The 27916-nt window shown below is 38.8% G+C and overlaps 2 protein-coding genes across 5 annotated transcripts in view; one reads left to right on the top strand and one right to left on the bottom strand.

Moving 5' to 3' along the window:
- FHL2 (four and a half LIM domains 2) overlaps positions 1 to 11569 on the top strand; it is a 39477-nt gene extending 27908 nt beyond the window's left edge. For all 4 annotated transcript variants that reach the window (XM_010728089.3, XM_003203174.4, XM_010728096.3 and 1 more), the window contains exons 3-6: positions 5287 to 5461; positions 7639 to 7808; positions 9272 to 9458; positions 10919 to 11569. In XM_010728089.3, the coding sequence (XP_010726391.1) occupies positions 5287 to 5461; positions 7639 to 7808; positions 9272 to 9458; positions 10919 to 11070 (684 nt within the window). In that variant the 3' untranslated portion in view covers positions 11071 to 11569. The remainder of the gene's footprint in view (positions 1 to 5286; positions 5462 to 7638; positions 7809 to 9271; positions 9459 to 10918) is intronic.
- A 1995-nt stretch (positions 11570 to 13564) lies between these two features.
- Positions 13565 to 26227, bottom strand: C1H2orf49 (chromosome 1 C2orf49 homolog). Its single transcript, XM_003203173.4, has 4 exons — positions 26073 to 26227; positions 23743 to 23909; positions 18431 to 18803; positions 13565 to 15112 (listed from the first exon to the last, which is right to left on the bottom strand). Exons 1-4 carry the CDS (start codon positions 26199 to 26201, stop codon positions 15056 to 15058), a joined length of 726 nt encoding a protein of 241 aa, XP_003203221.1. The 5' UTR covers positions 26202 to 26227; the 3' UTR covers positions 13565 to 15055.
- Positions 26228 to 27916: the final 1689 nt, after the last annotated feature.

Genomic DNA, 27916 nt, shown 5'->3' with positions numbered 1-27916 from the left:
GCTGTAAAGTGAACCAGACACAAATGCACCCTTGTTTCTGTGACTGCTGTTTGTGCCTACAAAGTCTTTTATGCTATAGTTTTTCAACCTGACCAATTTTAAGAACATTTTTACCAATGAAGAAAAGTTCCAAACTTAGCAAGCTCCTGCAAGTCTCCTGAAAATAAAATATGTGGTGAGTAGTAAAAAGGGGATTCAATTAATGTTCCCACTGAGAGGCAAACTAGAGTCATTTTTCAATTACAGTAATAGACACTCGAGAACGCATTTGAGAGAGTCCTTGTAAGTGCCTCAGCCACAAGTTTCAGTCAAAGCCTGAGCACTGTGACTGAGCATAATTCAGCCATAAAGCAGTCACATTATCATGCTTCTGTTCCTTCTTTAACTGTATATACACATATGTACATAAACAGATAAAAAAATACATACTCATACATATACATGTATTTGTTTGTATATATTTTATGTATTACATTTGCAATACAGTGACAACATACCTTGCTTGGGAATAAAACCATGCTTACTGCATGTATAAAGTGGATTCAATATGTATTACTTATTCTGACAAAATCTTTGTACAGCTTTTTACAGAAAAGACACCTGATGTAGTAAAAATGTTATCGCCCACCCCACATCTACAGGACAACTTGAAAAGCTCCATTTAGCTCTCGACTCAGATTTTCCTTTGCTAATCCCATCTTGGCCACTGTTGTTTCTCTGCACCAAAGAGAGCTGAACTGAGAACTTAGTTGCAGTGGAGACAGAATCATAAAGGTTGGAAAAGACCACTGCAACCATCCAGTTCAACCATAGAAATATAGAGACTGAGGCTGGAAAAACGATGCTCTTCATTTCACTCTGCAATGCATCTCCTTCTTGCACATGGCTTAGTTAGTCTACAGCTGTTTCTTAGAGCTTACAAAACACGAGACTAAAGATTAAGATTTGGAGCTTCCAATTCCCAGAGTGAACTCTCTTTCACAGAAGTAGGTGCAAAGCTAGAATTAGCTTTGATAGCATCTTAAATACTTACTTGTCTGGGTGAAAATTACCATACAAAACCAAGCAGAACAAAAGTGAGAAGCTTTCTCTCTTAGTGGACAAGAGCAACCCTCCCCTAGCTGAAGGGCTTAAACCAGAGTAAACCAGGTGGTGACAAGAGGACAGCTGCTTCTCCATCTCTGACCCTACTGTGTTCTCCTTGCTGTGTGTCATCTCACCTGAGTGACACTTCAGCCTGCTCTGGCACTGGTAACATTCAGACTTGGACTGGGCTCTGGGAGGACTGAGCCAATGCCACATTTTCACCTCATGTTTCCAGGACAAGGAGTCCATAAATTAGCTACCCTGAAGACAAGCTGCCTTTGAATACAAAGCAGGAGAGAATTTGCTTCACCATCTTTCAATCTTTTTTATGGTGATTTCTGAGTAATTGTGTATGTAACTGAGTAATAACATTTTTTATTTATTTTAAATGCTGTCTTTTACCAAAAAAAAAAAAAAAAGCCTGAATGACAGCGCGTGACGATAATTACACCTTTGGATTTAGGCCATTTTGTAAACTGTAAACAATTCAGCTGATGTTTATGAAATTTTCACAGACAGATTAAAAGCTTCATATGCTGAGTGGTAGGAGCAACTAGCAGACAGAAGAAAAACACAATGATATTTCTCTCACAGCTATTGCACATTATCCATATGCCAGCAGGCCCTGGTAGAAATGTGCTTCTTCTAAGGAGAGGTTGGCATTGCAGTGCTCATGTGTGCTCACTACACCCACTGCTTCACACTTCTTTCTGGAAATCATAGAATGGCCTGGGTTGAAAAGGACCACAATGATCATCTAGTTTCAACAACCCCTGCCATGTGCAGGGTCGCCAACCACCAGACCAGGCTGCCCAGAGCCACATCCAGCCTGGCCTTGAATGCCTCCAGGGATGGGGCATCCACATAACCTCCTTGGGAAAAAATTTATCCATTACGTTCTCATCTGCTTAACTGTTTAAATGTGAATTTGGGCTTATTTTTGCCTTTTTAAAACAGTTTTTTTATAGGCGCTCTGGCACAGGAACCATCACAAATACAGAAAATACTGACAGTGATCAAGTGCTCAGTGCAGACCACAAGCTGGCTCTGGCCAGCGAGAGAGGTTGAAAATTCCCTCTACAAAATGTGAGAGTGAAATGAAAAGTGGGTTGTGCGATAAAGCTACTGTGGCAGCATTTAGATCAAAATGAATCACATGGTCAGTCTTACACGTAAACTAAGTGAAAAATAAAGCATCTAATAATATGGATTGCAAAAAGGAGAAAAGATGTCCTAATTTTCAACCCCTGTTCTGAGTCGTAGCACTTTCTTGGTGCACTGCTAAATACTGGACTAGCTGTTGTGATGAGGAATGGTGACAGAAAGACACTTTCATCTCTTCTCACATCACTACAGTGCTGACTAATGTTGCTTAATTGCATCTTCTCTAAACACAATTTTGATAGGGAAGTACCTGTCTAACACAATGAGGGTGCTCACAGCCAAAATCTGCACGCTGGTTGTCTACCCTATTTCCCATTCTCATCCTTCTGAAAATAGCATTATGTCAAGCAAAAAAGTTTGATGTGCTTTTCATTCATGAACACACACATGCTCTTACTCTTCTGATGCCTCTAATCTCCTTTTTCCTGTCCAGTCCTTGCTGAGAAGACTTGCACAGGGCAGACTTCGTCTTGTGCACAGGGGGGAATGACTGTTTATGAGGGTGGACAGTGATTGGACAAGGGGGAATAGTTTTAAACTCAGACAGGGGAGGTTTAGGTTAAATACTAGGAGGAGGTTTTTCACGTAGAGGGTGGTGACGCACTGGAACAGGTTGCCCAAGGAGGTTGTGGATGCCCCATCCCTGGAGGCATTCAAGGCCAGGCTGGATGTGGCTCTGGGCAGCCTGGTCTGCTGGTTGGCGACCCTGCACATGGCAGAGGGTTGAAACTGGATGATCTTTGTGGTCTTTTTTAACCCAGGCCATTCTATGCTTCTATGATAAACACAGTTCCACTTCTCAAATTTCAATCTATGGTAGTTCTGTAGTCTTTTATCTGTAACTATTAGTGCTTTATCTAACAAGAGCACGTGGCAATCCGTTTTCATAGATGCATAGATTGCTGGTAAAGACAACTATTTTCCAGGTTTCTTTTAGGCAACATAGGAGACCACAGAAAACTACAGCTCAAGGGTGTAGTACTGGGGACTCATTTCTCTCAAGCTGCATTAAGCAGACAAGAAGTCACGTTCATCAGTATTTTAAGGATATACTCCAGTCCTGAGTACACAGAAGCAATTCTCTTTTTCAGTTCTTCCTGGAAAACCAGGAGATAAAGAGGAATAATTAATTGTATATTACTTTTGTGTTCTGCTAGAACAGATTTGCTTAGGGTACAGTCAGCTAGAGTAACTCAAGCTTCTGTGCCTTGAGTAAATCAAATGCTCTTTCAGCTTAACTGAGCACCAGGCTAACAGTTAGACAAGCTTGAAGTCATCTCTGTAGACACAGCTGCTCCAGCACAGAATCTGATCCAGGTCAATACATCTATAACTTATGTGCAGTGGTTCCAGTTAGATGTACAATACACCGATGTAGAAAAAAACCTGATACCCAGTGACTTCATTACACTGACCTAAGAACAACTGTGAAACAACTCAGAAAGTGTTTCATCAGTACCTTGGACTTCCTTGCTTCAGTTGACGGATTCAGAGAAAGAAGACAATAACCATTCAATCTGTCCAATACTCTGCTGCAGGCACATCAATGTCAGACATCTTAAACATCCCCTCCATTTGATGACAGTATCTGTTATAATCAACCAGGCTGCCTAAGATTACTCACACCAGTGTCTACCTTGCTTTCATTGGGTTACAGCTATGATTCATCATTTTGCCATGATGAAGTGTCTGCTACTTTGACCTACTCCACTATGATCTATACAATATGCCATCATAACTGATCCAAGGATTAAACACTTCATCAGTAATACCTAATCCTTTTCTTCATTATTGCTCTTCTGCGTGCCATAATTTTATTGATAAAATAAGGCAAAACAAAAGGAAATATCAGCATGTGAGTTTGGGATATAAAAAGCAGCCTGTAGAATACTGCAAAATGAGGAAAAAAGCAGCATGTGGAAAAAACTGAATATGTCCTGTTACAACAGGAAGAAAAACAGATCTGTTGTCATTCTGTTTTCTTGCATGCAAATTTCATATCTAGGAAAGCTGTTGGCTGTGAGTTGTGTTTTTCTGTTGACAATATTATTCCCAGATTTAGACTACTCAGCTTCATTTAAATTAAGGTTTTTTTTTTTCTTTTTTTTTTCTTCTTTTTCTTTTAGAAAAGTCTGAGATTTTATGATCAGAAATTTGGGTTGTTTCAAAAGCTTTAGCAGATGGGCAGATATTTTCTTGTAATGATCTGAGCTGCACTTTGTCTGATCTCCGAAAGACACTGTTCAAATGTTACATAATTAGGCTATCTATAATTTTAAAAGACACAATCCATCCATGTAAGTCACAATTCTTAAGGTTTTTAAGAGCATGTGGCCTTTTTTGTTGTAACTTTGTTTTAATTAATACAAGTATCACTAGGGAGATATTTTAAATAACCTATGTGCTCCAAGGTGTTAATTCCTTTGTTAAGAGTGTTCTGGATCAGTTGCTGCAGGTACACTATGGTCTCTCATCTTCCAGAGTGTTCGATCACCATCAAGGCATCCGATTCTTATTTGAAACATACATAAAATGAAGCACAAGACTTGGTTAAAAACTAATTCCAGCATGCACACAAAGAAACAAGGATCAGGCCAATTTCACCATTGGTTTAAACCTGGCAAACCATCCAAATGTGTCTGGAAAAAGGATAACAAAAAACTACAAGATGAGCTAGAAATTGGCAATAACTAAGTGTAGGAAGTCCATTATATCTCTACAGTTAACAAGATCTAATCTGGATCAAAACCAGGACTTCATTCTTGAAGGAAGTACCTAAATGAATCTAGTTGTTCTTCTGCTGAATTGAAATTGAATTCAGTTGACCTGGAATTGAAAGAAGACTGATGGTTGTCATCAGTTACTTTTGGCAACTACAGTAAAATAGGCTCACCTGCATCAGAACACGCCATTTTCCTCAGCCATGCAAGTTAGCCTTACTTTCTGTCTGATTCAGATCTGCATGTTTGCATTCTCTGAGCTTCCAACTGAGCAAACTATTCATTCTGTTTATTCCGTGGTTTTTAATTTCTACAGGATCTGTCTTACAAGGACCGCCACTGGCATGAAACCTGCTTCCACTGCTTCCAGTGCAAGAATTCATTGGTGGACAAGCCTTTTGCTGCAAAAGAGGAACATCTACTTTGTACTGATTGCTACTCCAATGAATACTCTTCCAAATGTAATGAGTGCAAGAAGACTATTATGCCAGGTTAGGATACTCACTTTTGGGGCAGAGGAAAGATCAGGTTTAACATCAAGCCTAATCTCAGTAACATTTGTGACAAATATTTTTCCTTAACCCTCTCTATTGAATCATGGTGAACTTCTGAAAACACAGCTGATGATGCTTTCTAAGTTATCCCTATAATCAGCACCCACAGTTTTCAGAATGAATCTTGACAGAATTGATATACACGAAGAGGGTTTCTCTTGAAAGCTAGCGTTTATTTAACTTAGCATTTTTGTTCATGAGATCTATAATTTTCTACTGAAGTCTTTATTAAAAGGCTATTGATAGCTGAGCAACTCACCTGTTCAGTCCCAATTTCTCAATTGGCTCCTCATGCTTGAATATCAGAGAAAGTTCATAAATTTAAATTTACTTAATTCATGACATATACTTTTACATAAACAGCCAAAATTTAGATTCTTCAATAAAAATCAATAATTGGTCAAAATACCTCTAAGGTATTTCTTGAGCTCAAAGGTATAAAGAAATAGGAAAGAGCTACCTTCTCTTTCAAGTCAGGTACCCCATAAAACCAGTGCTGGTAGCAGAAAGTTATAGAAATAGATTGGTAAAGCCTCATTTACTCATGACAATACTAAAGCGCTTGTCTTTTGATTGACATGGTTCATTATTTGAGGGCTTAAATTGGAAGAAATATTGGTTTCAGAAATAAAAAATAGAAGGCAATTTGAAGAATCCAAAAGTACACTCCACAATGACTTCTAATTACTTTTTTTCCCTTGGCTGGTTCTCATGTTGTTATGTTCTTTGACAAAAGCTGGAAAACACCGCTTTGTGTATCTACGATGTTTTGATAAAAATGAGGGCTCGATGGAGACATATAAATAAGAAACAACAGGGATATGTAACAGCAGATGGACATATTCATTCATAAAATGAAAGGAACATGGTTAGTGGGCACGGTGGTGAGGGGGTTGATGGCTGGGCTAGATGATCTTAGAGGTCTTCCAACATAATGATTATATGATTGCGTACAAGCATCTTTTATTATTGCATGTGCCTCTGTTTTTTCCGAAACAGCATGAAAAATTGACATTCAAGAACAGTGCTAGTTTTAAAGCTGAAAAATATTTTTATCAAATTTTGATCAATGAATTCAGTACCGTAAGAGCTCATTTACAGAATAGAACTCTGTCTATTATACGAGTTACAGATTGATAGGTAGTAATGGAATTGGGATTCAGTGATTCAGAGTCCCTTCTTCTCATTCAATTCAAAACAGAATAAATCAATTTTTACAAACCTTTGCAACTACCACATGGTTTTTAGCAGATTACTCAAGATACCCTTGATTTAATAAATGAAACCTTGTTTCACGACAAGCTTATTAAATGCTAAGTAATTACAAGCTTGATCTTTCAGTTCTTCTGCAAACTGAATTCCCATCAATGTCAAACGAGCAACTAATAAACAGGATTCCCCCTGCCTTGTGTTTTAGTAATAACGCAATCCCAAAAATAGAGAACAGCTAAAAATGTGGAAATATAATTCTAGACAATTCCAAGAAAATGTGTCCACATCTTTTCTCAGAATGTCATTCCTTTAAGGACTAACTGTTCCTTTTGGTGCCATACAAAAAACAACCAGCACACAGAATGCATAATTCTTAAAAGGTGTCCATTAATAAAATGGATCAGAAATATTTGAGCATGTAAGAAATAAGCAGAGAGATGGTTAATGATGCACAAGTCAGTACCTTTAAAAAAAAAAAAAATATCTTAAAGTATGCCTCTGGGCAGAACGAGACCAAACAAAAAAAGAAAAGAAAATTACGCTACTAGTAAACGAAGAATTAATATTTGAGAAAGGGAGAATGGTAAAACTTCATCCTGCAGAGAGGAATTATTACTGTTCTTCATAATTAGCCAATACGCTATCACCTCGTCAGCCTTATAACCACTTAAAATCATGTCAGTCCTCTAAAAAGTGGCGAAAGCACTTATTAGCAGTAAATGCCTCTCTTCTTTTTAGGAGAACCACTTACTCTCCAAAAACTCAAAACGACCGTGCCATGCAAAGCCACTCCCTCATAGCTGTACTACTTATTTTCCAACAGCCAGCTGTCATGTAAACAAAAGTTACAAATTGCATTAGTCTCAGCCATAAATTCAGTTTATGTTCTGGTCTCATTACAGGTACTCGGAAGATGGAATATAAAGGCAACAGCTGGCACGAGACCTGCTTTATCTGCTACCGCTGCCAGCAACCAATTGGGACAAAGAGTTTCATTCCTAAAGACAATCAAAATTTTTGTGTTCCCTGCTATGAAAAGCAGTTTGCCATGCAGTGCGTCCAATGCAAGAAGGTAGTGCCCTTGTTTTATTTACCTATAATGACGGGGACTGAACTCCATCACATTTTAAGTCCAACTACATGAAAAAAAACCATTTTTCTCTATGTTAAAAGATCCAACGACAATTGATTTTTAGAGATGATACAGTTGAAACTCCTATTCTACACAAGGCACAAAAGTTACTTCAGTGAATAATCTTATTCGAGGTTAAAGATCCCTTTATATCGAAAGCCTACAGAGGACATGTTTTGGAAAGAACAAGCAAAACAACCCATCTGCATTGGAATAACCTCCTATCTCCAATGTAATCCATCATATACCACATATCCAAACATTTCAACTGACAGGGAGATGAACTAACACAGATTTTTTTTTTAATATTCTAATGAAGTTGAAGATAGAGAAATAGATTTTACACAAAGCAAATGCTGCTCCTGAAATAAGAACTAGTAAGCTCAGTATGCTAGAGAATGTAACTTTCTAGGCTCAAGATCTTTCATTTGTGTATTTCCTAAACTCAATTGAGACAAAAGTAAGATTTTTAGTACTCCTTCCTGTTAATAATAGTAGATTTTAAAAAGGCATCTCATAATTCTCAGAACCAACAAATATCAATTTCCTATCAATATACACATTGGTTTTAAGTGTGGATATATCTGTAGTTTTAACCCTCCTTCCAATAGTTTCTTCCATGTTTTGTTTTACCTTCTGCATGCTTCCAGCCATCACTTATGCTTACATTACCAAAACCTTTTATGTCCGCCACGTACTCCAGATCGCATTGCTTTCAGAGCAGCTCTCATACACATGAAAGTGGCAAAGACAGATGAATGCACATATTGGATAGCATGTTCGTACACAAGACTGACTTCCCAGGGAATCTCTCTTTAGTGAAGATAGGAAGAAAAATTAAACTGGTTTTACAGCTTTCTCAGAAACGCTTGTTAGACAAATGAAACATTTCTTGCTCTTACATCGGGGAACAACGTATCATAAGAGGAAAAAGCCCAGACAAAATCCATAGAAGCAGAAAGCAAAGATTTCAGGTAAAATTTGAAATAAAGCAGTTGTTGTCAAGGGAATTAGCAGGAATTGAAGGTGGCTTTTCCATTATGAAGAATGAGATAGGTGAACAAGCACATATTTGTCTCACAGCACATGAATGTGAAAGAATGACCTACAAAGGAGACCAGCTTTAAAAATAAAGAGGGTAATTTAGTCTGAAATTATAAAGAATTCAGAAAATAAAGTACTTTTAGTATAGGGCTCCTTTGTATAAATCAGGAAATTATAATGAATCACTTGCATGCTCTTCTCAAGGTTAACTGCAGACAAAATGGTGATGATTTTGCTGCCATTAAGTCTTCTTTCCCTCCTCCTACCCATGAAAACCTCATCAACCTTCCTCTTTACCAAATGAAGATGAAAATCTGCCGCTCTCAAAATAATACTTTGTCTTACTTTCCATAAAACAGGCTATCACTACAGGAGGTGTGACTTACCGGGAGCAGCCTTGGCATAAGGAGTGCTTTGTCTGTACTGGATGCAAGAAGCAGTTGTCCGGACAACGCTTTACCTCCCGGGATGAGTTTGCATATTGCCTGAGTTGCTTCTGCAATCTCTATGCCAAAAAGTGTGCTGGATGCACAAACCCAATCAGCGGTAGGTCTCTCATAGAGAGTCACTTTATTATTGTTTTCTCCATTGAACTGCATCTAATATTAATAATGGTTCAGTAATTCATTCCGACTAGCTTGAGAGAATGGAAACGCTACACAGTTCAGGAACTGTGAACTTAAATGCTCATGATGCCATCCAAGTGCCTAACAAAAAGATGTGAAAGAAGTCCTTAAGCTGAAGTTTGTTCCATTTCAGCTGACTTGCATGAAACACAGTGAACACACAGTGACATTTATGCATGTGGTGCAATATATCCATGCCCTTTAAGTCACTTCACTTGTGCTCATGAGAGGGAACATTGACTTCAGTAACAAGTCTCTCAGCCAGCAACATTTAACCAGCTTACACCTTTCACTGCAGCATAGCATATTTCTTCCCTGGTTTTTCAGGACAGCAACTGAGAATCTCAATGCTTTTACATACTGCTTTCCACTACAACAGTACTAAAAGCTGTAAGCAGTCATTCCTTACATTTGAAACACTTAAAATCACCTAAACAGCATTTAACACCAAGATTGCATATCTGAGTTGATTCTGAACCATTCTCTCTCTGGTTAATTCTGTTCTGCCCCACACTAACATATGCCTGTTTGTATCTCTCCTAGAAATATCACTGCATAACACCTTTCTTATTATTACCCATTCACAAGAGACATTTCTCTTGAATATCAGTTCCTTCTTTCACATGCTGTCCTCTTTTTCCCCAAAATCATTGCTACTAAATGCAAAGCAAAAAACCCTCTCATTAAGTGATATGTTCTATGAAATCCTTTCACTGACTTTCAGCCAGTCAATTCTAATTCATCATGCTCAAATTGCTTATCATTCCTATAGTTAAATAATAATTACCACTATAAGAGAAAATTGCCCCTCTTATCTTTTATTCTGTAAAATTCCTATACCCATATGATAGCCTCCACAGCCTCACACTTCTGAATTATTTTTGATAACCTACTTTTCTTGAAGCAATCTTCCTTGAAATCTATGAATCAACTCATTACACAATCTGCCAAGACTTCATTTCTAATGATCTCAATGCATTTTTACAAAACAAAATTAACTTACTCTGACACCACAGATATTCTGTAAATAACCACCATTCTCCTGTAATTCAGAGGCAATTGCTTTCCTTTTCTTTGGCTACAAGCTAACAGCTGAGCCATCTCTACTTTGAAAGTTTATTTCTGCCACAAATCCAAAGTACTAACAACCCAGTTCACTAACTCAGCTAAAAGCAGCAGAACTACTTAACGATGAAAACCCTACTCGTCCAAGAATAAGGTGACAATATTCACACAGCAATAAACAGAAATAGATTTGATACAACGATATTTTTTCACTACTCTGTCAGATGTCTGTAGCCATTCAGAAGCAGAATCTGAAGCAGCATCGTGTAATGGCTCTTCTCTTCTGCTAACAGAACTTCTTCTGTTTTTGAACAGGTCTGGGAGGAACCAAGTACATCTCATTTGAAGAGCGGCAGTGGCACAATGATTGCTTTAATTGTAAGAAGTGTTCTCTCTCATTAGTAGGTCGTGGCTTCCTTACAGAAAGGGATGACATCCTCTGCCCTGAATGTGGAAAGGATATCTAAAGCTCAAAATAAGAAACAGGGAAGAGAGGAAGAACGCTGTGCTTGCAATTTATAGTCTGAAACACACAAAACTAGCTTTGCCCTTTTGTGTTTTGCTGTACTATTAACATCACTTAACCTTCTTATGAATTTCAAACTCTACAAGTATTGAAGGAAAACAACTTTGGAAACTCTAGTAGCAGGGATAGCGTTTAAGGTTTCTATAGCTAACCAAAACTAATACAAAACCTGAGCTATAAAGCCATTTGGGTGTTACTGACATAATACGCTTTTTTTTCCTCCACTAAATATTCCAGTTTAAGCATTTGATTTAAGTTACGAGCAAGTGATACAGTTCAAGAATTACAGTGGCCACAGGCAATAAACTCATAGATGGATATTCAGGGTGAAGCCCCTAGCCTATTGAAATCAGTGGCAAACAGCATTCAATTTCAATAAGGCTGTGGTCTCACCTCGGTGTACTTGAGCTATGTGACTAGTGTGTGTTGTCAAGTATGTAGAAAGACTACAGACATAGAGGGTGTTTTTTAAAGTACAAGGATTTGTGCAATGTCAAAGAGAATGATAAAGCAGTTGAGTGGGAGTGCTTCATAACAGATACGTATTTTATTGCATGACTAGCTGATCATTGTGTGAAGTACAGTTCTGACCGACAGTGTCAGTATTACATTTAGTCAACATTACACTGCACATTGTATTTTTAAAAATAAAAGTCATTTAAAACAAAACTGTTATCGTGGTTTAACTGCATGTACATACTGGATATTTACAAATAGAATGCTTTCACAGTCTTATAAAACACAATGCAAGAGCCATACAAACACAAACCTTTTTTGCACACTCAATTTGCTAGGAAACTGTGGTGCTAAACAATCCTCACGCAGGTCTTGCTGATACATCAGTCTTCTACTAATTGCAGTCACTGGGAGAGTTATTAGCAGAACTAAACTATGTGAAAATATTGATTTGAGTGCAGCTGATTAAAGCACGTTCATAGGCTTTAAATTCAAAACCAAAATACTCTTTTCAGCAACCAAGGTTAAAACAATTAAAACAACATTTATCTTCATGAAAGTCACATGTTTAACTTCTACATTAGGGTATGTTTTAATTTTATTATTGTATGGCAATATGTAACATCATTTGCTATAGCATCGTTTCTGCTATATATCTGCTACAAAGGCAATAAAATTAAGAGGAAAAAAGTCACTGGATGATAACCATCTTCCCAAAGCACACTTCAAGGAACATGGTCAAGTTATGCAAAGCACAAGCCCAGTATACCTCTCGCATGGAATTTATATCACAGAAGAGGAGGAAAGTAGCACCACTCTTCCAACAGGAATCTTTCTTTCCTAGGAGGGTGGTGAGGCACTGAGCAGATTGCCCAGAGAAGCTTTGTTTGAAGTGGATGGATGAGACCAGGATGGACAGGGCCACAGGTAACCTATCTAGTGGAAGATGTCCCTGTCCACAGCAGGGAGTTGAAATTGTATGGTCTTTAAGGGTCCTTCCAATCCAAACCATTCTGTGATTCCGTGATCTTCAGATGTGGAAAGCAGAATTAGGCCTGCGCTTATTCTGTACCTAACTGTGCAAGGTAAGTTTGCTTCTAATTCTTGCTGTCACTCTTGAATTTGATGTTTTTTTCTTTTTCTTAGTACCAAGCATCAAGCAGTCACAGGCCATTCCTCTCTCAGTATTGCAACAAGATAAAGAAATGTTTTGGATCAGATTAGTTAAGTGTATAGTTTGAAGAACTTTCCTATCTGACATTTTTGAAGTGCATATCCTGCCAATCCAACCTCACTAACTAATGATTAAAATCTGTCCTTCCGTCATTTCATTCTGCAATTAAGGTTGCAGTAAAGAACAGCCAGAAAAACCCTTTTTATATCCATACCTTTCAAAACACAAGACCAACTACTTCAATTACTCTCCTCTGGGATCCTGACAATCCCCAGCACACTGCAGCTCTGCTCTAGTACTTTGCTAAGAGGAGGACTGCTATCATCCAGGGAAGTAGCGTAGGACAATAAGAAAAGCATGGCTTGCACCCTGCCCCCCAAATGTTACTACAGAAATTAGAATGATGCTGGCTTTAAGGAAAGGTAGGTGAAACATGGCAAGGCTGGGAAGCATTTTAGCTTCAAAGATGACTATGAGCATGCACAAACAGCATCAGGATAGCATTCCGGTACTGTTCTGCAAATCACTCCTTAACACACAGTAACACCACACACTCTTCTAGCAACTGGAACTACGACAAAATATAACCTAGATTTCAACTAAGAAGCCACCCACAAAACAGAACTCCCTTCAGCTACATTAGTGGAAGGATCAACACTTCACATGATACTAACTGCTGCTAAAATGCCAACAAAGCCTTCTACAATGTATGCTTCAAGTTCTAGTCACTTGAAGTCCACTGGAATATAACTGTATAAAATGAAGTGGCCTAATTGCTTCATAAAAACAAGCCAGAACTGCTTAGTTTGCTTTTAATTGAATTTATTTAAATAGGATAAGGCTACTTAAAAGACAACTCTTTACATACAAAATGTATATTACGTTAAAGTTTGCTGTACTCAAGTACAAAAAAATGCACAAGTGTTTAGTAAAAGGGAAACAGCACACAATTTCAAAACACACACATTCTTACCATTTTACAGCATTCAAGAAGTGCCTTTTATGTCTTAACAGTGAATGGAGAACTGTCAGTAATGAATTAAGCTACAGTTTTTGGTTTTAACACTAACCAATCTAAAAAAAATGTAAACAAGTTCTCAGGTCACTACTGACAGTGAGTTAAGTGGATTCAGAAGCGGATTTTTTGTTTTACTAAATCTGGAAGCATTACTGTTATTTACTGTCCATATCTAAAATGGATCTAGATGGGCTTCACCCTGAGCCACAGAGATTTAATAAAAAAGTTGCATCAACTTGATTCCTGCCTTACGAGAGCACTACCAATTGATCCAGATGTAACCTCAAGTTTCATAGAAAACCAGCATCCACCTTAAACAATCACAGGAAGGAAAAGGAATAAAAGAATTAGGGAGAAAAATGTGCACCTACATACGCTAATGCTCTCAAGGTACTTCTTTGTCTTCCTGACCCAATCCCTCTCCAACTGTTACTAAGTTGAGAAAGCACTGGCATGCATTCCATAAGCTTTCCCCATATTTTTATCAACATGATTGTAACCAGGATAACAAGCAAATTTGCTGTATCAGCACATTTTTACACTTTCATATGTGTAAAATATGCCTTTGTGTATAAGATAACATGGCACTAATCCACTCAGTACTTCCTCTCAAAGATTCCTATCAGACAATTTAATATCATACTACCATCTGTGCATTTATTTCATAAGTCAGTAAGAGAAACTTCAATTTGAAGTAATGCTGTTAAATAGTTCATCTCTTATTACCAACCTAACTTGCACTACACTCGTATTCTATGCAACAAAAAGGAAAAAGAAAGTTGTCTCAAACTATCTTATTAGCAGAACATTCAGTTTTCTCATCTAAATCAATTATCTTTTTTGTAATCAAGAACACTCACGGGATCCCTTTGAATCTGAATAACTATTTTAACTACTTACCCAGAACTGGAACAAAAAGCAAATCTTACTGAAAACAAAATAAAACAAGAAAGAGTATTTATGTGTGTGACCTGTAGGGATGTGCAGGAGATGAACTATAATAATCTTGAAAAACAAAAGTGGAGGGCTTAGTATATGGTAATATTACCATCTTTTAAAGAGAGAATAAATTACTTGGTTTAAAATAGCAGACACTCTTAAGGTGACCGGTGATAATGACTTCAGATTTACAAGAGGGAACCTTTAAATTTGTTAAAACTTCACAGCAATCTGAATCCCTGCAAGGTTTAAAAAGAAGTGTACCTAAATTGCTCAAATATGACTTATCTGTTTGAAAATATGGAAGTAACATTTAAGTTTTGAACACCACTAGCTGCTTCATGGCCATGTAACATGCTGGATTTTCTTTTTTGCTTCTGTAGGCTTTAGGTCATTCTGCAAAAGAAGAAAATACACAAGTATTCTTAGATGTACTGTACTAAGTAAACATTAGTAATTAACCTGCAACATTCAAAATGAGCACTAATTGTTATTGTACTCAGATACATGCTACTTCAGCAGCTTTCTACTGCCATCTTGTGGAGAAAGTTAATATCTCAGTACCTCCAGAGGAGAGGAAACTAAAACCAATGAATTTAACTACATGCAAATCATGTGCACTTTCTGCTTTTTCTTAATCCTTAAATTAATTATGCAAAAAAATACTTCGTTTGGAAAATTATGCATTTTAGTAACAGGTGTAAATTAGAGCTTTAAAACATGCATCTGAAGTTATTTCAAAATGTCATCTTAAAACACATTAGAAAATATAATTTTATAAAAGGGGAAATAACACAGAACTAGAAAATCAGTTTACTTCTGTCAAATAGTAAACATCAGGAAAAGAAGTATGTTTTCCTTTGTAACAATCTGTCTAAGAGCATGAAGTAATTGCTTAAGCCTGAGATGAATTCATCTTTCAGGAGCCCCCTCAGAAAAATCTCCAATTTTTCTACTTTGAAGTTAATGTTAAGTGTGAAACAAATACCCTTCACCATCTAAAAGAAGAAAAAAAGTCTGAGAAATTACAGCTTTAATAGTTCTAACAAGAAGAGACAGCGATTTATTCCGAACATCCTGAAACACACTAGTTTTAGCATGATCCAGAGATCTCTCTTAAGAGTTTACAGCTATGACTCTCAAAACCTGAGAGGTTGTAGATAATTAGACCCCAAAATCAGAAGGATATCTCCACACAATTCTGCATGAGAACTTCAGTTTTTCTTGGCAGAATAAATAACAATTAAAAAAAAAAAATCACTTCATTGAAAAAGCAATCTTCATTATACTAAAAATACGGCACGTTTTGCACTCTGCAAACACTGGCCAAACATTTTGATTCCTCTTGCCTGCATTACTTCCTACTTGATGTCACATTCTACCATAAAGTAATATCAATTTGACACATTTGCCTAACTTCAAACATCTCTGACTGACAAGGCATGAAACAGAACTTTATAGTACTACCTTGAACAACAAGCTGTGGCTAAGAAAGGTATGTGTCAGAGAGTTGTTCATGTTGGTAGTAGGGAACAAACCTCTCCAGCCCTAATTCAGGGCCACAGTCATTATTCTTGTAAAAGGTGTTAAAGCTGTCTTCCAGAATGGAATCATAGAATCATCAAGGTTGGAAAAGACCTCCAAGATCATCCAATCCAACTGTCCACCTATCAACAGTCCCCACTATATCATGTCCCTTAGTACAACATCTTGAACACCTCCAGGGATGGTGACTCCACCATCTCCCTGGGCAGCTCGTTCTGGGGTCTGATCACTCTCTTGGAGAAGTATTTCCTAACATCCAACTTAAATCTCCCCAGGCACAACTTGAGGCCATTCCCTCTTGACCTGTCACTAGTTACATGGGAGAAGAAGACAATTCCCATTTCACAACATCCCTTCAGGTTGTTGTAGGGAGTGATAAGGTCTCCCTTGATCCTCCCCTTCTCCAGACTAAACAATCCCAGTTCCCTCAGCCGCTACTAATAAGGCCTGTGCTCCAGACCTCTCACAGATTTGCTGCTCTTCTCTGGACACACTCCACGGTCTTGAGTCTCTCTTGTAGTGAGGGGTCCAAAAACTAAACATAGTACTGGAGGTGCAGCCTCACCAGGGCTGAGTACAGAGGGATGATGATCACTTCCCTATTCCTGCTGGCAAAACTAATTCTGATACAAGCCAGGATGCCTTTGGCCTTCCTAACCACACTACTGGTTCATGTTCAGCCAAGCACTGACCAATATCCCGAGGTCCATTTCCAATACACAGTCACCCAGCCACTCTACCCCAAGCCTGCAGCGTTGCCTGGGGTTGTTGTGGCCAAAGTGCAGGAGATAACAGTGTGTTTACTTACTGATGTTTAACAGAAGACTGATGGAACCTATCAAATTATGCAGCAAATATATTTCTTGCATTCCTTACATAAGAAGTTAAACAGATTAACAGAACCCTTTGTACAAGGCAAAAAAAGAAACAGTCAATGTAACTGCACACTGTATTTCCCCTTGCAGTTCAATTGAGATCAGATATCTATTTTCTCCCTTGAAGCTCGGACTTATTCCAAGTATTTCTTCTTTCAGTAGAAAGATGAAAAATCCCTTGCATTAATTTGTTTGCACCATGAAGTGATACAACACAAACAGAAGACTCATTCCTACCTTGCGGCACATCTCAAAGGGGTGCTCTGCTCCGTTATTTCGCTCTGCTCCATGCTCACCAACAGGTTCTTAGACTGATAATAGTTACAGCAAAATTCAAGAGTACTGCTGCATCTTCCCCCTCAACTTACAGCCATATTCAGTGTGCCAATCCTTACATTTTCAGAAGTATGCCCTTCTGAAGTCACATATATCTTCCCTAGTTCTTCTTTCATCTCTTCAGCTTATTACCTCTGCTCCACCCATAGTACAGATCTCTTCTCTACTTCAAACTTCTCTGCAGCTAAATCTAACATGCAGAGTGAAGGTAACTGTTACCTTTATGATGAACAGCTCAGTCTCTTACTCCAGAACAGCAGCCTTTTCTTCAAAATCTCAACATGTCTTATAGGAAACCAGGTACCCAATTAAGATCACCAAGGCTCAAAACGACCACTCAACTTTTGACTTCTCATTCAACTAACATGGTATGTTGCTCTCATCCCACAATCTAGGCAACTCTCCAGATCTTCTTGTCTAATTCCTGCCTCTCACTTGCCAATTCTTATGTGAGATTTAAAACAGATGGCCTTCTTCCTTTGAGGATACATTCTACAGCTTGCAGCATCTCACTTCAGTTCCTGCAACATCTCCTCCTCCACTTTGACAAATTAAAGCTTGTCCTACTCAGTCATTCAAGTGTGATTTTTACAAATGTTATCATTACACTTTTTTCTTCCCAACCACAAAAATCAGGATGATCATGCTGTTCTGTAATATTTACAATATGATTATTTTGTTTGCTTTGTTTGACTCTGTCATCAGCAATACCTTACATATTACCTATTCATTTTACAAAGATATGCATGCTTTCTACAGAGCTGACTCTAATACAGAATCTTCCCACGAACAAAAACTTCATTTCTTTTCCTTCTATCTCTCCTAAACCAGCAACTCCTTCGCCTGTTTGTAAATATTCTGCTATTACACAAAATAACCCTGGAAGCTTTTGCAGGGGGTCACCTTTGGCCCCTTCAAGTTTCGATAAGCTGTGAAACAAAACAGCAACCATACATACCGGCAAATCAGATTCATCTCTTGGAACAGATCTCTTTAACTTCACAACAGTAGTTCCTGCTACTGGAGATAAAGGATGTGTCTTCAGACTAACCAATACACTGCTATTAGTCTTTGAAATATTGTTCTGCTTTGCCTCATTATTCCTCACTTCCAGCTTAGCGTCCTCTGATAAACTGGAGGCTGAAATGTATGTTGAGGCATTTGAAGGAGTTGATAATCTCCTCACAGTGTTAGTGATGCTTCCAGCAGGGGGAGGTTTTAGGCGATCAGCAGCTCCATTCTCTGTCTTCTTCACCTTTATGCTTGTGCTCGTTGAACTGCCATCAAAAACAATTAATGGCCGTTTCCTTAATCCTTCCACCGCTGTAACACTGAAAATGCAAATTGTAGAACTATCAGAAACACAAGTCAGAAGTTTCAAAAATAGCAGACCCAAGACATGAGCAGTAAAACCAAAGCATCTTGCCTAATGTAATGATGCATCCCAAAATAATGATCTTAAACTCTTAGCTGCTCCAAATTCAAGGCCAGGTTGGATGGGGCCCTGGGCAGCCTGGTTTAGTATTAAATGTGGAGGTTGGTGGCCCTGCCTGTAGCAGGGAGGTTGGGGCTTGATGATCCTTGAGGTCCCTTCCAACCCAAGCCATTCTATGATTCTATGAAATTCTAGCAATAGGAATTGCTTCTAAAATAGAAAGGAATGGTGCAGGAGGAGGATAGAACAGAAAGAAGGTCAAAGAGGGTTGTGTGAGTAGCTTCCTAGGCAGGCAACTGCAGTAGTAAACTGTACCCTATACCACTGTAGCTATTCCAGAATAACAAGAGATCATCTGTGTTAAGTAATATCTCAAAAGGTATTTGAGAAAGCGTGAGCCACCTTACAAGAACAGGGTCTAATATCCTGATATTTATAAATCTTCCTGATTACTCAATTGTTCAATATCACAGTGTTAAAACAAACAAACAAACAAACAAAAAAACCGAACAAGTATGAGTTAAAGAACAAAATCATTCATTAAAAAAAGGCATACATTTTTTTGAAATGAAGTGTTGAACAGGATCCCTAAGCTTATTTACTACCTCCTGAATAATTTGTGTCTTTAAGCCTATATCTAGTCAGAGCTGGTCAATTTAGTAAAAACTAATTTAAGAAAAAGAAATACTATCAAACTACCATCAAAACAGTAGTTGTATCAGAAAACATCCTGACTGGCAAAAAGAAGAAAACGACAACCCACAATTCTATCACACACACTCTACATAAATTTAGAGATTTAAAAATGTATTGCTTTAGAACAGCAAAGATAAACAGTGCATATCTAACAAATTTTGAAAAAAACACTACTGAGTTATAACATTCCTATTTAGAAACTTCAGTTTTCAGCATGCACTTAGTGTTCAGTCATCTCACGTTAAACAGAAGAATAAAACTTGGACTATAGAATTTTCAACAATGGAATACATTCATAGTTTGTAACTTTGACAGTATCAACATTAGGTATCTCAACAGACTTTAAAAGAAGCCACAGGTAGAGACTTGACTTGTTTGATTTGAAACACTGGATCAGTAGGTACATACAAATCTCATATCAAAATAAGAAATTACAAATCTCTTGTACAACTTCTATCACGACCAGCAATTTCTTAAAAGAAAAAAAGGAGTAACAGTTCAGTCTCAAAGCCCAAATCTTCAGATTTGCTTCTACACTACTACGTCTTCACAACGATACACATCACACAATCCTCCTCATTTTCTATTCATCAGGTTTCCAGAACTTGAGACAAAGAGACACCTTAATTTCATTTGGTACATTTGTTAAGAGATCAGACAACACTTTGCTAGATGTGATATCCATGCTAAATGTGGTTTCTAGGACAGCTTCTAAAGAATGTGATTAGTTTCCAAGGCCAGGAGCATTAACTATCCATGGATAAGGTTTCACTGAAACAGCAACAGTAGTTAACTCATCTGTTAAATTAAGGAGCATGATTTCACTCAAGAAGTCTAAAAAGCTAATGCATACTTGAAAAACTTTTTGTTCACTTTGGCTTTGTCAAAAAATTTGCTACAAACTATGTGAAATAAGGAATGTTATACCTTTTTCAGTCATCTTTTTTAACTCAGAAACATCTTCCCCTGAGTTGTTTTTTGTCATTTTTCTTGTTATTTAAGCTTGAAGACTAATAAGTCAGGAACTAACTGCAATTCTAGCAGGATTGTTATCGTTTCTAAACTGAATTTTGAAATTGTAGAATTTGTACAGATAACCACATGCTGCAATACTGAAAACATTCCCAGAGAAATGCTTCAGACAAATTCTAAAACAGAAGTGGACACTGTACCATCAAGAACTGCCACATCAAATTTTGAGATATGCAGCTCATGGAAAAGACACAGAACCTCAGTGTGATGTTCATTTCTATATATGAAGTAGAGAAAGCTTAAAAGCCTCAGAGCAGGATTCATACTAGCCAACACTCTTCAGAGGAAGGATACTGAATTTAGCTAACAGCTGAAAAGAATCACTCTGAGATCCCGTCCTCTTCTGCAAGACTTTCTATGAAACTTCAATTTAAATGCACATCTCCATCCTGGAGAAGTGCTCTAAATACTCTGCAAGCCAGGCTGAATGGTGAGCATGCTCTAAACCTGCTGTTTGTTACCTAGTGCATGTTAAAGAACACCAGCTTCACTACAGGAAGCAAAAACTCCTCTGCACGAGCAATCTGAGCTTCTGCTTTTTCACATGGTTACTCAGATCACTCACATAATCAAGACAGCCTCTGGAGCAACTCCTGCCTGTGCGGACAATTTAATAAAAAACGTTTCTATTATTGTCTAGCCCAGTCTGGTACTTAAGGTAGTACCCTAAAATCAATGAGAAGTGTAGGTTTTTTAACTCCCAAGTTTATCCCATGTATTATCCTAAGTTAACAAAACAGGCAGGCAATCACCTCTTCCACCGATGTTTTTAGAACTGGTCCTAAGTGCCACGCTATACACTGAACTCAGTATTTGCATTTCATTTAGCAGTTCTCAGAGGACGCCAAAGTGGCCTGTTGCACTATTAAGGAAGAATAATGAGCCAAAGACCTGAGCTTTTCTGGAAACAGGGCTCCCACAGACTGAGACTTTGTGAGTGAGATTCTTCAGACTCCACTACGCTTCAGAAACTACATCTACATCATGAGATTCAGGCCATCCTCTTCCTTCCAGCAATCAAGATGATCATACAGGCTTTTCTGCAAAATTAACTGTCCCTGAACACCCAAAAGCTTTCTGAAATGTTTAAATTGGAGAAAATGCATTTGTTCTTATTCAATATGACTGCCTGCACATTGAGCATTCAGAAATAAGACATACAAGCTGTGATCTCAGATATCTGATTATGCTATCGAGGTACAACATGATACTGCAGCTCAGCTGATAAACAAAAAAATCTTTTAGGATGTATCATCAGCATCAGTCTAATTAAATGCAACACAGTATTAAGTTTCAGTTAAAATTATTAATGTTTTGGCCTCCCATCCACTGCAACTAGAGATAAGCAAACACACACACTAAACTCTGCTGATCAAATCCCCGAGCCCCATATTAATCCTAGCACACTATGAAAAGCAATACTTTCCACAAAGGAATGCAACAGAAAGCTCCTGTTATTTAGTCAGCTTATCTGAGTTTCAAACTGAGCTAACAGCACATTTACTTAGTATCTTTAACTTGCACTTAACTTACAGCCTCAGAATATCTAGGGAATTTGCTTTGTATTTAAAAACAAGAATGCCAAGCTCTACTTGGCACATCACATCAATTCTCCTTAAGCTATGAACACAGCTACGAGGAAAAGCCTATTTTACGTCTCCTAGCATCCAAAAAGATGACTGGATTTCCTTGATTCTTGCTACGTATACAGCAGAACTGAAGCTTTCTCTGTGCAGCTTTCATTTACCCAAAGTGCTGAAATTCTATTATCAGTTTCCAGTTCTCTGAAGTTAGTAATGCTAGCAGTAAAATCCGCTAACTACTCTAGGTAGTTGCTTTGCCAATATACTTTCAAGTAAGAAAGACACAATACAAGCAAAAGTAGCAAGTGCCAGAAAATCTTGATGTCTAACATCACAGCGATAGATGAAGCTTGGAAATCTAGATGTTAAATACTAATGGCTATTAGTAAAGAAAAGGAGATCAATAGATTAAACAAAGCTAATTTCACAGATTATTTTCCCAGAAAATACTAAATTAGTTTTAGTGTACTGAAATAACAGTTCCTAAACTTACTCTACATAAGACACGAGGAAGAAGTCATTGCTCCCATCTAAAAATACTCATGGCCTCCTTCTCTCAAAAACATCCAGGCTGCTATTTTTACTGCTTTGATAAAAAATTCTTTTCCACCTATTTTAGCACACCAATGGTGTCTTGTTATTTGAAATGTCACTTCATGCTTTTATCTTCAAATCACACACAGACCAAGCTACAAACAGACCTTTTATGCAAATGAAGAAAAAAAGGAAAAATACCATAAGACAATTTAGTATCCTAGCCATTGCTTTAAGAAAAATATTCACTTGCCAGAATTTGTCCAGCTCTTCCTTGTTAGAAACCTCAGTAAGGATAAAGCAGACTCATGCATTTAACAAGCTATAATGCTACATAAATGTATTAGAAGAATTTACGTCCACCTTTCCTTTAGCATTTGTTGATAGAATTAAATCAAACTCCCACCCATACATATCACATCAAAGTTAAAAGTCCTTGACAAGCAAAAGGCTGTGAGGAGAAAAAAAATCAGTTAAACTTCTGAGAAAATTTTGCTTTCTGATCAGATATAAACAGTGGTTTTAAATGTAAGGCTGAATGGTTCTTTCAGGAAGATGATTCTCATTTTGAACTGGACACACAAAACTGCTGCAGCATACTTTCCTGATTCAGCAGACAATTCTGTTTAGCGAGCAGTCATAGTTAAATATACTTCTGGTATATCTGTCTTAAACATCATTCACCTTAAAAGGTGGAGCAAATAATAAATTTTTTCTTTATTTTTCTTTTCTTCAGAAAGTATTTTGAAATATGCCCTGAAAAAGCAAGTACTGTTAACTAGATACCATAAATAACATTTAGACGAAAAAAACATTCTCTTTTTCCCAGTATCACAATCTAACATTTCTGACACAGAAGATCTAACAGTATTCTTTATAAACTCTAACAACATCCAAAACCTGTGCAAGTGGTAATCATCAGACTGATAAAGAGCAAACTAAATACACTTTTTCAAATGCTCCAACTTATTCCACTGTATGTTAAATTACCTTTTATTCTCATTTTTTGGCTCATTTTGCTGTCTTTTCTTTTCCATCATTTTCCCCCATCTACTTTTTGGTAAGTCACGCTGAGGCAGGGGAATGGCATGTTGAATATAGAGATCTGTAAGCCCATCTTTGTCCATCTTTACATCATTTTTGACCAATATATTCTTCTGTGGGGAACAGAAATAAAAAAGCAACTGTTACTATGACGAATTCAAAGCACTAGCAATTTAATGGCAAAATGCCACCATTCAAAAGTCATTCTGAAGTAGAGTTTAAGACCAATACACTGGGGTCTCAGAAGTGACAAGTCTCCAGGGAGGAACTATGTGGGAGGCCACGAACTGCACTGGGGCAATGACAGCTATTTCTGACAACTCTGAAAAAGATGAAAACAACCCACTGCACACCAAAGCTTCAGACAAAACAGCACTTCTGCTGAAATACTTCTAACGAAAAGAAGCAGCCATTAGGGACAGAGGACACAAAAGGAGACAGAGGAGAACACACATGAAAACACACGTGAAAAGATGAGCTAACAGCTAACTTTCATAAAAAGAAACCCTCACGTGCTAATCCCCATGTCCTGCACTTCCCACTGACTCATGGAAAGAACCAGGAGGGTCAAGTGTAATCCACACTGGAAACAAGAAAAGTTGAGACTAGGAAAGAAGCATTTCCTAAGCCTCTGTCTAATGGCCATTATCTCTTACTCCTTACGCATTTTCCACTGACCTATTATGGATTTTTTCTATAGGACACAGTTTACTTAGAGCATTCCCTGCTCCCATCTTGGTTCTCCACAGGTTGGAGCCCACTCAGAGGCATACCTACTCTCTGTGCAGTGCCTCTTTTTAAGAGTGGTTCTCCAGTCACATCGCCAAGAACTTCAGTTTATCATGGAGAAGCAGGATTCATTTTCCTCTGTGTGCTCATCTGTCTACTCCTCGCATTCACCGTGCCTTCTGCTTCCCTAGATGCTGCCACCCAGTAGGAAGAACATTTGAGCAGTATCACATGCTATGGATTGAAGTTCTGGTGCACGATGTATTGTTTTCACCACTGTCAGACAAGCAGACCCAGCTGTGACTAGCGCTAGGCAGTTCAGTATCTTCCCCCACACAGGAAATCCCTACAGACCATCATTAAGCAAACTGTACAATTTTTTCCCCAATGAATACAGTTATGTAAGAGAAAGTAAGCTATAGATCTAGAATTAATAACTGAGATTTTTACACACTTAAATGTGCCACCCTGAATCCAACTACAGCACTGGAGCTCTCTTTAATATTTCCAAAAACAGGCAACTGAAGCATAATGCAGTTCAAACCCCCAGATGGAGAGCTCTGTTTTCCCCAATTCCCTACATGTAAGGTAATAAGAGAGATTCCTAGTAACTGCCAGTTATAAGAGAAAACCAATTTTCCCTCTACTCATACACGAGGGTGTGAAAACAAATGTTTGGTACCTTCTATTGAATTTATTAAAAGAAAAAAAAAACACTGACTTCATCAGTAACAGGTCAAATCTCTGCTACTACTGGTTTTAACAATGTTTTATGACTTCTAATACAGGCCTAAAATCTGTACACTCCTGTGCGCATAAAGTACATGTTCAAGAACCAGGAGTCGGATTCAATGATCCTGGTGGATCACTTCTAACTCAGGATATTCTATGTCTCAAGGAGTACACAAAAATTCAGCAAGCTCATACAGAAGCCTTAGATGACTACTGCTTCGCTCACCTCAAACTTGTATAACTCCAAATTACATCCACTGAAACCTCACATATTCAAGATAGGCTATAGCTCACTCTCAAACTGAAATTTTTCAGTTAGGTACATTTAAAAATTAACTTCATTAAATTCATTACGTAGGGTGCATGTACCAATTTTAACAGAGAAAAAGCCATCTCTTCATAGGTAATGTCACCATATGCAAGTGCTGCTTCACAGATGTATCAATATTGGTCTCCAGTAGCTATGATAGTGTTCAAACAGAGCTTTCTGAAAACACATGGATAGCTCACAGGCTGCACACCCTTTTTTAAGCAAGTATTCACCCTACACAGCACTATCACCGTTGTTTTTTTTTCTTCACCGAATCATTCTTGTGAAGAGTGGTACAGAAACTGGAAAGCGGAGAGAAACTGCGAGAAAGCTTCCAATACGAGGTGGGATAAAGAAGTTACCTGCAGAATAAAATGGGGAAATAAAGGGGACAGACACGACAACTCTCAGGGCCGGAGGCCTCCCTCCCCCAAGGAAGAGTCAGGGCTACTCCCCTCCCACCTCGCCCCATCCCGCCCCGCATTCGGGCGATACTCAGGCACACCTGCTCCAGAGTAAGCAGCAGGAACTCCTCCGAGAGCAGTTCCGGGTGCAGCAACAGTTCCGAATCCGAACGCCCCGACACACGCTCCTCCTTACCACCGCCCACCCGACCCCTTCCCTGAGCCGCCATCTTCTTCCCCTGGCGGCCCACTTCCGGTCTCCCACAAGGCCGCTGGGCGCGGGGGGCGGGTCTAACGGCGGAAGTGACGCAAGGCGCGTGACGTCAGCTCAGCCAATGAGCTGTGCAAGTAGGCTGCGAGTGGCTGTGTTACGCTTGGATTTACTCCTCTGCATACGAAAGTGGAAAGGTGTTTATGTTGCTGTAGCTTTGCTGCTGAATTAAATCAAAACTGAACCTCGTCCATAGAAGCACTAACTGTAGTTAATGTTAGTGGATCTGCAGTAGCAAAAGTTCCTTTGTAATCTGGAAGTAATACAACTGTCTGTTAACTTGAGGTAGTAAACTGCTGATCCATCTAGAAGAATAGGGAATTACGTTACTGAACTAATTTTATTGCTGTTATAGCACAAAATGTAGTTTCAAGTTTTTACTGCTACCTTGATGCCCCAGACTTGTGGTTTTTCTACCAGATATCAAGTTGTTTAAATAATAGTATCACAGAATGGTTTGAGTTGGAAGGGAGCTCACAGCCCACCCAGCCCCAACCCCTGCCATGGGCAGGGCTGCCCCCCACCAGCTCAGGCTGCCCAGGGCCCCATCCAACCTGGCCTTGAGCACCTGCAGGGATGGGGCACCACAGCTTCTCTGGGCAGCAGTGCCAGCACCTCACTGCCCTATGAGTAAAGAATTTCCCTGAAACCTTATCCAAGTCTTCTCTCTTTTAGTTTAAAGCCATCCCACCTTGCCCTATCACTATCAGATGTAAAAAGTCACTCTCTCTCCTGTTAATTAAGCAAAAGCAATGAGCAATGTTAGAAAAGATCACTCAGATCACCCAGTCCAACCATCAGCCCACGCCCACCATGCCTGCTGACCACATCTCTCATTGCCACATCCACACAGTTCTTGAACACCTCCAGGGACAGTGACTGCACCACCTCCCTGGGCAGCCTGTGCCACTGCATCACCGCTCTTTCTAAGCAGGGTGACCTCATTGCAGCCTTTCAATACCTAAAGGGAGCCTACAAACAGGAGGGGAATCAACTCTTTGAAAGGGTAGATAACTGCAGGACAAGGGGAAATGGTTTTAAGTTGAGGGAGGGAAGATTTAGGTTGGATGTCAGGGGGAAGTTCTTTACAGAGAGAGTGGTGAGGTGCTGGAACTGGCTGCCCAGAGAGGTTGCGGATGCCCCCTCCCTGGAGGTGTTCACGGCCAGATTGGATGGGGCCCTGTGCAGCCTGGTCTAGTATTAAATGGGAAGGCTGGTGGCCCTGCCTGTGGCAGGGGGGTTGGAGATTCATGATCTTTGAGGTCCCTTCCAAGCCTGGCCATTCTGTGATTCTGTGATTCTGAACCTTCCCTGGTGTGATTTAAGGCTGTTACCTCTTGTCCTGTCACCAGTTTAACTAAGTAAGCAATATAGTAGTGTTTATTGCTCATTATTCCATGCGCTGTATTCAGATACAGCTTCTGGTGACTTTTGCGACTTTCTATTTTTGTAACCACTGCTTTGTCAGTCTTTGCTTATCCCAGTAGCCTGGAGATAGTTACTGTAACTGTAGAATTTATATAATTTAGAACAAGCCCAGACCCTGAATGGTATATTCATTTTGCTGCTAGAGTCCCGCAGGCAGATCTCAGTGTAAACCCAGAACTACAAGCCAGCTCCCCGTATTTCCGAGCTGACGCACGGCAACCACCCACCCACCCACCACTCGCACGC

The sequence above is a fragment of the Meleagris gallopavo genome, chromosome 1 (genome assembly GCF_000146605.3).
Source record: "Meleagris gallopavo isolate NT-WF06-2002-E0010 breed Aviagen turkey brand Nicholas breeding stock chromosome 1, Turkey_5.1, whole genome shotgun sequence".
In the NCBI taxonomy this organism is placed as follows: domain Eukaryota; kingdom Metazoa; phylum Chordata; class Aves; order Galliformes; family Phasianidae; genus Meleagris; species Meleagris gallopavo.
The sequence above is the reverse complement of the archived record's forward strand: the minus strand, read 5'-3'. Positions and strand labels throughout refer to the sequence as shown.